Here is a 13,225-nt window from a genome sequence, read left to right as displayed (position 1 = left end):
AGTTTGATCATCATATTGTTTTGAAGTTAACTTTACATTTACATCCATAGGTGTTCTAGCAGTCTTTGCTCCTGATAAATCAACTTCAGAAATAAGTTGAAGTACATACTTCCTTTGATGCATGACAACTCCACTGCTTGACCTTACAAACTCTATTCCAAGAAAGAATTTCAACTCTCCTAGATCCTTCATCTTAAAACTTTGTTGTAAGGACCTTTTTGTTTCCTCTACTAGCTTTAAGCTACTTCTTGTTACTAAGATATCATCAACATACACCAAAATTATTGTAGTTCCTTCAGTGGTCCTTCTTGTAAATAAGGAGTGATCATATTGACTCTGACTGAAACATAGCTTGTGTAGAACTTCTGCAAACTTTTGGTTCCATTGTCTTGGTGCTTGTTTAATCCCATACAATGACTTTTCCAGCCTGCATACCTTGTTCTTATTCTCCCCCTGACTGGAAAACCCCCGAGGCATAGACATATATATTTCATCCTCTAAATCACCATTTAGAAATGCATTGTATACATCCATTTGATGTATATGCCACCCCTTTGACACAGCTAATGATAGTATGGTTCTTACTGTGACCATTTTCACCAAAGGGGAAAAAGTTTCTTTATAATTTATACCCTCTTTTTGGCTGTAGCCCTTGGCTACAAGCCTTGCTTTGAACCTTTCTACTTCTCCAGTAGATTTGTATTTAATCTTATAAATCCACTTACATCTAATAGCAACATTCCCTTTAGGCAACTCTATTAGTTTCCAAGTGTTGTTGTCCTGCAATGCCTGGATTTCAACTTGCATTGCTTCAATCCACTTAGGATCTTTATTGGCCTCAGCAAAGGAAGTAGGTTCTGTTAGCACAAAAATTGCAGCAACAAAATCTTGATAATGTTTAGACAAGTGATTATATGCAACACACTCATCTATAGGATGCTTCACTTGTGTACCCATATTTAGAGACATAAAATCTTTCATCCAAACTGGTGGATGAACTCCTCTTGTAGATCTTCTATTCACCACCGGTTGAGAATCATGAGGTATAGAACCATGACCTTGAACTGTCTCTTCTACTGTATCTTGTTCACTTTTATCAGTCAAATTGTTGTTTACTTCTTTATCACACTGAACTTCTTGTACACACCTATGATCAACCTTTTTTTTGTCAATCATTTCATCATTTCATCATTTACGGGCTTACATCTTGTGTTCAGCATGTCATTATCCAAGTTATTAACAAATGGACCTTCTCTTCTTTCATCTACAGAAGTTATGAAAGAAAAGATTGACTCTCTGAATATCACATCTCTACTCACAAAAAAACTACCGGAGGCCAAATCTAACATGATATAGCCTTTCTGTGTTTCTGAGTATCCCATATGTACTGCAGCCATTGTTCTGGATTCTAGTTTATCACTCTCAGTTAACATCTTAGCATAGCACAAACAACCTAACACTCTTAGATGAGATAGCATTGGCTTACTCCCATACATCATTTCATATGGAGATTTACCTCCCAGAGTTCTGCTAGGCATCCTATTTATCAAGTAAGCAGCTGCAAGAACACAGTGACCACAATATGTTAAAGGAATTTAACCCTGAAACCTTAGAGCCCTAGTTACCTCTAAGAGATGCCTATACTTTCTTTCAGCATCTCCATTTTACTGTGGAGTATAAGGACATGATCTCTAATGAACTATACCTCTTTTCTTAAACAAAGTAGCACACACAGAGTTTATAAATTCAGTTCCATTGTCAGACCTTACCATCCTTACCATTTTATCAGATTGTGTCTTAACAAATCTCAGAAAATAATCTAAAGCTACACACACATCTGCTTTACTTTTTAACAAAAATAACCAAGTCATCCTTGAGAAATCATCAACAACTATAAGAAAGAACCTGTTACCATCAAAAAGTTGTTTGTTTGTATAGACCCCACATATCCAAATGAATCAAATAAAAAATTTGACTACTTTTAATACTACTAACTGAAAACACATTCCTGGTTTGTTTTGCACAAGGACAGACTGTACACTCACTTAACACTTTATTCACTACTTCTGAATTAACAGGAAAAATTTTACTCAAAATATGTGCTGCTCCATGTCCTAGCCTCTTGTGCCATACATTCACTTCTTTTGCTGATAACTGTTGTATCTCTGGCTTCTTAACAGGTACAGTAAATGACTTGTGCTTTAACTAATCTTGTGTCAAGTTCCTTAGCAGCAAGTGTAACCCATTATCTTCTTTACCAACTTCCCTCACCTTGCCAGTGCAAAGCTCCTGAAACACACAAAAATGTGGGAAGAAAGTAACTGAACAATTCAACTCCTTGGTTACCTTACTTACTAATAGTAAATTGTATTTAAACTCTGGTATGTGATACATATTTGTAATCACACTTCTTGGAGATATGTGACATAACCCTGTATGAGACACATATGATACTTCTCCAGTTGGTAAGTATACAGGTTTTGGCTCTTTGATCTTAACAATAGACTCATCAGTAAGCATGTATATATTTGACACCATATGATTAGATGCTCCTGCATCTATGATCCAGGCCTGTTATTTTCAGAAACCAACAAAGCTTTACCTGCAGTATTAGCCTGAGTTTCATGAGCATGAGTTGTATCTTCTGATTTTGACCCACATCCTTGATTCTGCTTTAGCATTTGCAGAATTTGATGATACTGATCTTTAGTGAAATTGCACCCTTGCAACTGATTTGAACATTCCTCTATATTGCTCATATGGTTCTTCACAGGCACATTAGTATTATCTCCATAGTTGAAAGATACTTCATCAGACACATTCTCATAACTACTCTTTCTTGTATTGTTAAATTCATTTCCAACCATGTATGCTCTATTTCATGTACTGTTACTCACTTTTCTTTTAGACTTGAAATCTACAGGATACTCAATCAGCTTATAACATTGGTCCTTAGTGTGTCCCTTGCATTTGCAAAAGTCACACACAACTGAAAAATTCTTCTTGAATTTGTTAAACCCTTGTGCACTAGGACCTCCTCCAGTTCTTGAATACATTGCCAGAGGATCCACTCCAGAACCACTTATAGAACTTAACCTTATACTCGACCTACTAGATGTCATCTTTTGACATTCATCACTTACTATCATAGCATATGCTTGATTCACTGGAAGAATGAAACTCATCAACAAGATCTGACTTCTAGCCTGTCCAAACGACTCATTCGGTCCCATTAAGAACTAATACAACTTTTGTCTATTTAGATGATCCACAAACCCTCTTGCTTTTTCACAATTACATCCAGGAGGTGACACCAAGGCCTCAAATTCATCCCACAGGGTTTTAAGCTTTGTAAAATATGCAGACACAGAATCAGTGCCCTGTTGTAATGTTGTTATTTCTTTGTGTAGACTAAAGGTCCTTGATCCATCTAACTGATCAAACCTTTCCTTTAAGTCATTCCACACACTCTGAGCTGATGATGCAAATGCAACTCCTCCTAACAAGCTTTTAGACACTGAATTTAGAAGCCATGAGAGAACAATGGCATTAACCCTTTCCCACTGACCTCTTAGTTCTGCACTCACATCATCTTGTTTATAAGATCCATCTACCAAACCAATTTTGTTTCTTCCAAGTAATGCCAACTTAATTGACCTACTCCACAAGGCATAGTTCTCGATTCCTATAAGTTGGAATGAGATCAGATTCACACCGCTGATATCAGCAGGACTCAAGAACAAATGATGATTATAATCAACCCCTTGACTCATCGACATAGCTGGAATGGAGCTTGGATTTCCAGAAATTCCACCAACACTACTGGTTCCTATACTTTGTTCACCAGTTACCCCTTGAGTCATGTTTGTAATCTTTTTTCTTCTTCAAATTGATTTCCGGAAGCTAAACAGAATTATCAAGACGAACAGAATTCTGTAGATGAAACAAAATTCTCCAGATTTTGATCTTCAAACGTAATACACTGATGACTTCTTTAAATTTTTATCACCCGCTCGGATACCATGAAGTTATACAAAATAGAAGGCAAATTGATTGAAGAAGATGAAGATCTTGATTATTAGTTAATGACCTTTACAAAGACTAATGACTTGTATTTATACAACTTGTTTTTGACTAACTTACCTAACCTTTTGTAACTAACTTCTTGAAAGTCCTTCTAACTAACTTCTTGAAAGTACTTCTACCTAACTTTAAATACTCTCTTTCTTTTTAACCCTCTCAATACTTGGTCTCATTCAAAGAGGATCCATATTTCTTCCTAAGTTTTTAGATATTGACAACGGTATTGGATATATGTGTAATTTGGAGCAAACATGCTAAAACATAAACTATTTTATAATTAATTGACAGAACATCGATAGAGTCGAGCATAACAAAATCAAGGAAAATACAATAAGACAGAGAACAGTAATAATATATAATATTATAATCGAAACAATGAAAACAATAGGTACTAAAAATAAAATCGGAGAACAAGATAGTATGTGAGTAACTAAGAACAACCCTGATAAGGGAATCAAACATTGCTCAACTACCTACTAATTAACCTTCTATCCCAATCTTCAATCTCCACATATATCTTCCTATCTAGAGTCATGTTCGCTATAAGCTGCAAATGTGTCTTTCTTTCCTTTGATTGATCTCCTTATTTTGGTTTTCCATTCCTTAGAAGTTGTAGTAAACAAATCACGCTCTGAAATCCAATTATCACCAAAAAGATTATCATTAACAGTACTAGAGAGTCTAATCAAGTGTTCTTCATTCTCAGGAGTGCTAATTGCATTCTGAATAAAAGGATGATTAATTAGTTCATCGACACTCAATAATCTACCTGTAAAATCACAAAACAAACATTCCGTCACAAAACCTTTAGCCATGTTAGAAACATCAGTGTCTATAAGCTCTTCATCAGGCTTATCAAGACCACATATCTGACGTTTATATTTGTTAATCTGTCCCACATACCACGTGGGCTTCCCGGTGAGAATCTTTGCGACAACGCACCCTACAGAACAAATATCAAAAATCTGATGCTTGCAACTTGTTTCTTCTTTGGCAGATCCAAAATCAGCAATTTTTACCAACTTATTGTTCGGATAAATAAGTATATTGGTCAATTTTATATCCCCGTGGATATAACCTTTCTTATGAATGTGACCGATACCCTTCAAGAGTTGATAAGCATAGAGTGCTGCCATTTGTTCTGAAATTTTTCCATTAAAAAGTATAAAATCTAGTAAAGTGCCACTAGGGGCGCATTCAAGCAAGAGATTATACGTCCACTTTGCATATTCGACGCTCTCGTCTTCCCCAAAACATCGAACGATATAAGGCGAACCTTTTAATTGGTTCAAAATTTTTCCTTCTTCTCGTAGCACAGAGTACTCATCCGATCCAATTTGTGCAGATTTGACAGCTACAGCTTGGGAATAATTGTTGGCAGAAGAATGTGTTGCCAAATATACAGGGCCATTTAATCCAACCCCAAGAACATACTGTTTAATCCAACGCTTATCTGTTGTAATCATACTTATAATGAATGATGAGAAAAATAGGTGGTATATATAACAAGTTGAAAAATCCGTTTCCAACTCACAAAGGGATTCAGAGAACAATAAAAGTTGAAAAATCCGTTTCCAACTGAGAAAGGTATTCGTAATTGGAACACAAATTTGCAATTCTTACTTTTGAATAGAGGCAAAGAAGCCATGATGTATACAACTACTAATTGTATCTCGTACGATATCATTGATTTCATACTTGAAAGAAAATCCCAGAGCTCTCAATTTCTTTGATGAAATCTCTGAGGGGATTACTGAATCATGTCCTCCGTCATGATCTTGCCTGTAAACACAGAGAATTAGACTATAAACTTCATGTGGATTATTTNTGCTTTAGAATTCCCCTTACATGCTTGTACATTCCATGTACTGACGCAATTTGGCTTGCATTGTTTCATGATGCAGACACAGGTAGCTAGGGTCATCAACAGGCGCTTCATTGATACCACTTGCAATTTGAATTAGCTATGGTGAGCCTCCTTGCTTTCGGAGGATTCCATTTACTTTCAGTTTTGTCAGGATGTTGTGGCTCTTGTCCCGACTTCCATCTTTGTCATTTAGAGGCTTCATAGATAGACAGTAGAGTTTGAGAAGTCTGTTTCATTTATTTTGTTAAATGTTTTAAAGACTTGAGTTACCTATTTCTGGCTAGTTGAATATATTATTATATTCAAAGCTAATCATTTGAGTTAAAGCTTGTATTGAGTTCAATGAATTTTATTCAATTTTAAGCTTTGTATGCTTGAGTTAGTCTTCCGCTTGTAGTCAGTCAGGATGAGGGTTCGCGTGGGGACCAGCAATGGTTCTTGAGTGCCGGCCACGTTCAGGGTGTAGGCTCGGATTGTGACAGTATCGTATTGTATTATTTTAATGAATACAATGTTTGGATAGATTGTATCGTTCTACGTCGTTACATAATGTGCACTTCAACAATTTACATGATAAACCTATAAGAAAAATATAATGCGAGGTAGAGCTACTGTGAAAATATATAATAAAATATGAAATATGATTATTAAATGTTAAATTTTTTAAAAGATATAAAACATAAGTTTAATTTATACATAATTTTTCAAGTATTAAGAATCACCAACCCTTTATTTTATATATTTTCAAATATATACTTTATTAAATAGTTAACTTCAACTTCAAGGATCAAAATCGCACACTTTAAATAATTGAAGGTTAAATATGTATAGTCAAATAACACAAAAACTAAAAATTTGTATTATGCAATAATATAAGATTAAAAATCACTATTTTAATAAATAAAGATAAAATAAAACAAGAATATCAAGATAACAATGCAAACATCATATATATATACTAGTAGGGAGGCCCATGCATCGCACGGGGCACGAAGCCCAACAATTTATGTATTCTGAAATCTTAAATTTTATTTAATCTCTAACCTTTTGTCATAAAGGAATAAAATGAAGGTGGTAGTAGTAATTGACAAGAAAAAAAAGTTAATACATAAAGGCTACTCAAATAGAAATATCATGTAAAGCATAAAAAATTCATATTGTTAAAGAACTCTCAGAACACGTCTTATCTCATAATAATCGCAATACATGAGAAATAATTTTTAAAAGATTGACAGAATTTGTAAATATAGTTTCGAATTAATATCTCAAAAGGTCACTCAATTTTCAGAATTTATCTAGTAAAGTCATTAAACTTTATTTTGTATCATTAAAATCACTAAACTTAGACATTTCTATCAATAAAATTACTCAATCAAATTTATCACTAAAAAAAGTATTGGCATAGCAAAATTATTATTATTTTTTATATCATATAAATATGAATCCCACAAATAACTAAAATTAAAGAAATCTCATTAACAACTTTTCACTTCCTCTCTCAAAACTTTTTTTAAAAAAGAAAAACTAAAATGTATGTGAGCTCTACTTTCCTGCCGTTTGATTTGCATTTTCTTTTAGCATTGTAGATGGATTTGTTTTTTGATCTCTCTGTTTTGAACATATTTTGATTTGTTGCATATGTTGTAGCCTCACATGTCCGGTTGTCAGAGCATCAAGATGTCTTGCTTTCATTTGCCTCAGTAGTTGTCCAAATAAATTTCTTTAGTTGAAATGATCATTTCCTCTGAGCAGGAGTTATAGTCATCAGCTTGGTTGGTAATCATACTTTTTGCCACTTCAAAAATTACAAAAAGTTTTGGAGTATCTACAAAAAACAAGAAAACACCTATGAACTAAAATAATCTGTGAGAAGCAAAAAGTAAATATCTAGACTGAAATAACAGAATGCAAGAAATCAAATGAGAGAAGCATTGAAGATAGGGAACCAAGGATCTACAAATCATGAAGAAATATAGTCACCTCCATCTCTTTGTTGTCATTATTTTAAGAGCTTAGCATGTCCTTTATTCTAATTGATAGACCATAGCTCCTGCCATAAATTTTACAAATTAAGCAAATCTTAGTCATAGAAAATACCAAATCAAACTTAATTTTCATACTTATAAAAAAAGATTGAAAATGAATGTGATAAGTATAAAAAAGACTATATGTAAGTTGGGTGACAGAATACTAACATGAATATATAGTTTCGTTGTTCTACACCAAAATACTTTTGGATCATTTCCTTTATTCAAGTTATGCTAATGTGCCGTTAAATGATTAGGTCTTCATGGCTGGTAATGTTCTTTCTTTCTTTTATAATATAGATTCCAATGCATCTTCTATATGATTTTAAAGGTTCCCAATGGTACTATAATTCTACACCTAAATTTTTTTTGAATCCTCTTGTTTTCATTTGTTGATTTGGTTCAACTATTCTGATATTAAAAGCTTATAATTTTATGTACTTAGTTTTCCTATTAGCTTTCATCTGACTATTTATTATTCAGTACACTAAGAAATTATGAATTAGTTCTCCAACACAAAGCAATTCTTTCAGACTAACTAACAATTAAAGTTTTTACACCATGCCAACAAAGTAAGCAAAACAAATTGAAACAGGGAGAGGTATAAGAATTTATCCTCAATGGTACAAGCTTCAGCATGTCAACTGAACAAATTCCTTTACTAAGGTGTCTTTGAGCTATAAAGCATGTTATCAGTGATGTCAAAGACCCAAGACCTCTCTTAGGAATTAAGTCATATATATGGTACGCCAAAGAAAATCTTCACATTCAAATAGAAATTAAGTGAAGAAACACATATATGCAAATCCAGTTATATTAACAATACAACCAAGTCTTGAAATGATTGTTTTTTTTAAAACTCAAAGATCAACAAGGTATCTAGAGTGTCTGAAACATTTGAGATTAAAGAAATTTATGTATTTACCTTTAAGTTAAAGGATAAATCAATTACTTTGTAAAATTACTCTCACCACTGAACAACTCTTCTCAACATAAACTTATTTTACTTTCCTCTCCCAGCTAAGAAAGAAGTTGGTTTACCAATGACAGAGTCAACCATTAGCTCTTAAAAAGATCATGTAGAAGGGACATACATGTCAAGTTATTTACTGTATAATTAATTGAAATTCATACCAACGTGCACGAAAAACAGAAGTGCATAAAAGAACCATAGTCATAGAGAAAGGGAAACAAAAAAGGAATCTTAAGCTCACAACTACTCATCCAGACAATTCCACAATGAACCAATTGAATGGAATTAGGAGAATACCTTAAAAGGAAGAGCAAATGGTACTAACAACGCAACAATACTTGTTGCTCGTCAAAAGTCATTAAACCTGTAGAAATCGAAAAAAAAAACCATTGAAATTTAGTAATTAGGACTAAAATTTTCAATAGTGAAGGGAATGGAGCTTGGTGTCGCAGTTATTTAAAAGATTGTACAAATGAAAAAGTAAAGATTTGGTCACCACTTGTTGTTGACACAAACTGTAATCTTACAGTAGTTAACAAAGAGAAAAAAAGGAGCTTTAGAAAGCAAAAATTGATATACTAATAATAAAATATCATGTTTTCGATTCTAAAAATTGAAGCTGCCATAAAATTCTTCTAGCTGTTTGAAGAAGTGACGATTCAAATCCTTACCTCTATATGAACCACCCATTGCTCTGTCAAGCAACTTTGTTGTAGTGTTCACCCATTATTCCCCTTGAACTCCAAATAACACTATCTGCATTTCGAGATCAATTGAATTTTTAACTTCTAATGTCAAAATATCCTTTAAAATTCTGTAAGTTTCGATTTCAAAATTTATACAAATGCAAAATTAACCTACATGCAACAATTGAGGAATGTAAATTAACATTATCTTCTAAATACTAATTTAGCAGGCAAATGTGTATAAAACTACACAATCAAGAAGCGGAGGAAGATAGAGTGAAGAATAAAGCACTCATCAACACATGGATTCAACAATAAAGCAGCAAAAAACAAATTGACAAACTCACAGAAAATAAATGAAACATAATAAGAGTGACCGATGCAACAGAGGTCAACTGAATATTTTTTTAATAACTTTCATTTACATCCACATAAGCTTCATATATCTTATACAATACGTATGATCCCTTAAGCAATTTCTCCAACAAACTAATATAACATAATTCATTATCAAAATGTCAAGAACTTGGTGAGAGTGACAACTTTTAAGGAGAACACAAACATTAAAAATTCAATTCACAAAACTGTCAAAATAAACGACAATCAAACATGATTGATGTATTAATGTCTAAAGGATATAAATCCCAAATCAAGGCAGATTTGGTACAAAAACCAAGCATATCATACTAACACACTTTATATAATGCATCACTAAAAATTATCTTTCACTTCAAGTAGACATGCAATATATGTGTTATCATCTTTCATTTTTTTTATAAGGTGAAGAACTTATGGTATGGCATACAGATGAAGACATAATCAACTAATACCAATTCTATCTAGGGAAACAAAAGTCCAGATTAAAAAAAAAGGTTTTCTGAGGTGCAAAGTGAAGTAGAATTCATGAAAATAATGCTCTTTATCATGTAAAAACAATGGACTATGCATATCGAGGAGTTCGTCACAATCATATATTATCCATATCTTCCAAACCCATATGCCCACAAATGAAAATTCAGAACCTTTTTACATTTTCTCATAAGATGTAGTTGCTTTATTTTGATAGCTAATGTCACACATCTCTCTATTTCTTGACTGTTTCTTTTACCTCTTCATTTAAAAGACAGTATGGTCTACAAACACCCAGTGTTCACACAGGAGTCGATGTGATGTAGGCAGTCTAACCTAACGAAAGCATATATAGTTGATTCCATGATTTGGGGCATCTTACTTGTAACATGTCATTGTACAGTCATGCCAATTTTAAAAAAAAAGAATACATGTTTGTCAGAACTAATAGCTGTAGAGCTAATCTTTGTAAATGTGTCTCCCTAATTTAGAGATACAAAAGCTTTGTAATGAGTCGAAGCACCGAAAAGGCACACAAAAATGAAGGCAAGACAACAAATTAGTCTAACCAATTTATCATGGCACAAAACAGAATTGAGTGTAAATTTACTTTTGCACAACAATTTCTTTTTTCAAAAAAGGAATAGAACACCATACCTATGAGCATCTTCTTGCATTCAATTGAGGATCATTGAAAACCCTAGCTTCCTGAAGAATAACACCCTTTTCAATCCCCATAAACAGGAAATTAAATAGTCCGTTGTATTGTCATAGATTTCCAATATGAAAATGCCATTTCATCACTAAAACGCATGTTGAACAAAAAAATTGTTGCCTCCTAGACTTCTAAATGAAACAAAAAGGCGTATATATAACATGCAATGAGATGAGCTACCATAAAATACATAAGCTCGACAAAGTAAAATAATAAAAGTTGCTGTTTTTCAACAATTTAAATCATAAACTTAAAAACTATGAACTTATCGTAGGAGGAATATCAATGGTTGAAATCTTTGTTAGAACTTATGATCAGCCACTTTATTTTGCTAAAGAATATGACAATTTTATCTATTAATTAACATCAATTTGACAGGAGAAAATTCATAGACCTTAGTAGCTATGAGATCCAATTTTGCTCCTTTAGAGTTATGTATTGGTGAGGTGGGGTGTTTCTTCTGCTGAGTGGTACACGTGGTGTGCTAAAGAAGATTGTGCAATCACACGTGTTATTAACAGGAAAGAGCAAGGAAATTTAGTGCAGTCCAACTCTAAAGTACACTTTATGTGATGACAACATATTTTATGTTGTCAATTATCATGATTTATAGTATTTTTACGATAGATTCACTTCAAGAATCAGTGGAAATTTTTGTATTTTTGAAAACATATTTTATGTTGTCGATTATCATAATTTATAGTATTTTTACGCAATTTTTAAATATAAAAAACACTAAAAAAAAGACAAATAATTTAAAATGAACTCAATATATGTTATTTTTGTTGTCTCAATTTATGTGACACAAATAAAATTTGGAGAGTCATCCAAATTTTCATATTTTTTTAAAAAATGTTTTCAGTTATTAATTATTGTGATTTATAATATTTTTATGTAACTTTCAAATAACCTACATTACTGGTCACTTTGTCCTAATTTATGTGATATGGGTAAAATTACAAAATTAACCCTTTTAAAATATCTGAAGATATTTTAAGTTGTTAATTATTATTATTTATAATACTTTTTTGATAATTTTAAAATGATATGTGTTATTTTTTTTTGTCCCAATATATGTGAGCCTGATAGAATTCTGAGAGTGAACCTATTTTATTATATAGCTTTTAAATATTTTAAATTGGTAATTATTGTAATTGTTAATGCTTTTTAAGTCATTTGTAAATGATATATGTTGCTTCCTTTGTCCCATTTTATATAGTATAAATAAAATTCCCGAAAGCAACTGGATTTTTAATATATTTTTTTAAATATTTTAAATTATTAATTATTGCGATTTATAATAGTAAAAAAAAATTAAATAGAAAATGTACAAAACTTGTATCAGCCTAAAAAATGACCACGATAATTCGAATCCTACAGAAAGCAATAAGGTTGTACGTAATTTTTAAATACTTAATATATATTACTCCGCTTGTCTCAATGTATGTAGCATAGATAAAATTTCAAGAGTGAATCAAATGTTGTTAATTGTTAAGATTTATAATACATTTTACGTAATTTTCAATAATTTCACATTAAATAATACATATTACTACTTTTGTCTCATTTTATGTGACATTGATAGATTAATTTTAAGAATCAGTCAATTTCTTTTTTTGTGTTTTTTTAATAAATATTTTAAGTTGTCAATTATCACGATTTATTGTATTTTATACATAATTTTTAACGATACATTAATTTCAAGAATCAATCGAAATTTTTTATATGTATTTATTTTTGGAATATTTCATGTTGTCAATTATCATGATTTATAGTATTTTTACGATAGATTCACTTCAAGAATTAGTGGAATTTTTTGTATATTTTTGAAAACATATTTTATGTTGTTAATTATCATGATTTATAGTATTTTTACGCAATTTTTAAATATAAAAACAGTAAAAAAAAATAAGACAAATAAATTAAAATGGACCCAATATATGTTATTTTTGTTGTCTCAATTTATGTGACAAAAATAAAATTTGGAGAGTCATCCAAATTTTCATATTTTTTAAAAAAATATTT

At 31.8% G+C, this 13,225-nt stretch overlaps 1 protein-coding gene and 1 long non-coding RNA gene across 2 annotated transcripts; both read right to left on the bottom strand.

Moving 5' to 3' along the window:
- Positions 1–4,604: 4,604 nt before the first annotated feature.
- On the bottom strand, positions 4,605–5,549 carry LOC125861622 (mitogen-activated protein kinase kinase kinase 20-like). The gene has a single exon (XM_049541480.1). It carries the CDS (start codon positions 5,547–5,549, stop codon positions 4,605–4,607), a length of 945 nt encoding a protein of 314 aa, XP_049397437.1.
- Positions 5,550–7,456: 1,907 nt separating this feature from the next.
- Positions 7,457–11,593, bottom strand: LOC125863355 (uncharacterized). Its single transcript, XR_007446127.1, has 5 exons — positions 11,143–11,593; positions 9,622–9,706; positions 9,248–9,314; positions 7,931–8,000; positions 7,457–7,775 (listed from the first exon to the last, which is right to left on the bottom strand). It is a non-coding gene; the product is annotated as an uncharacterized LOC125863355 (long non-coding RNA).
- Between the last annotated feature and the right edge of the window lie 1,632 nt (positions 11,594–13,225).

The sequence above is a fragment of the Solanum stenotomum genome, chromosome 4 (genome assembly GCF_019186545.1).
Source record: "Solanum stenotomum isolate F172 chromosome 4, ASM1918654v1, whole genome shotgun sequence".
Lineage (NCBI taxonomy): Eukaryota > Viridiplantae > Streptophyta > Magnoliopsida > Solanales > Solanaceae > Solanum > Solanum stenotomum.
The sequence above is the reverse complement of the archived record's forward strand: the minus strand, read 5'-3'. Positions and strand labels throughout refer to the sequence as shown.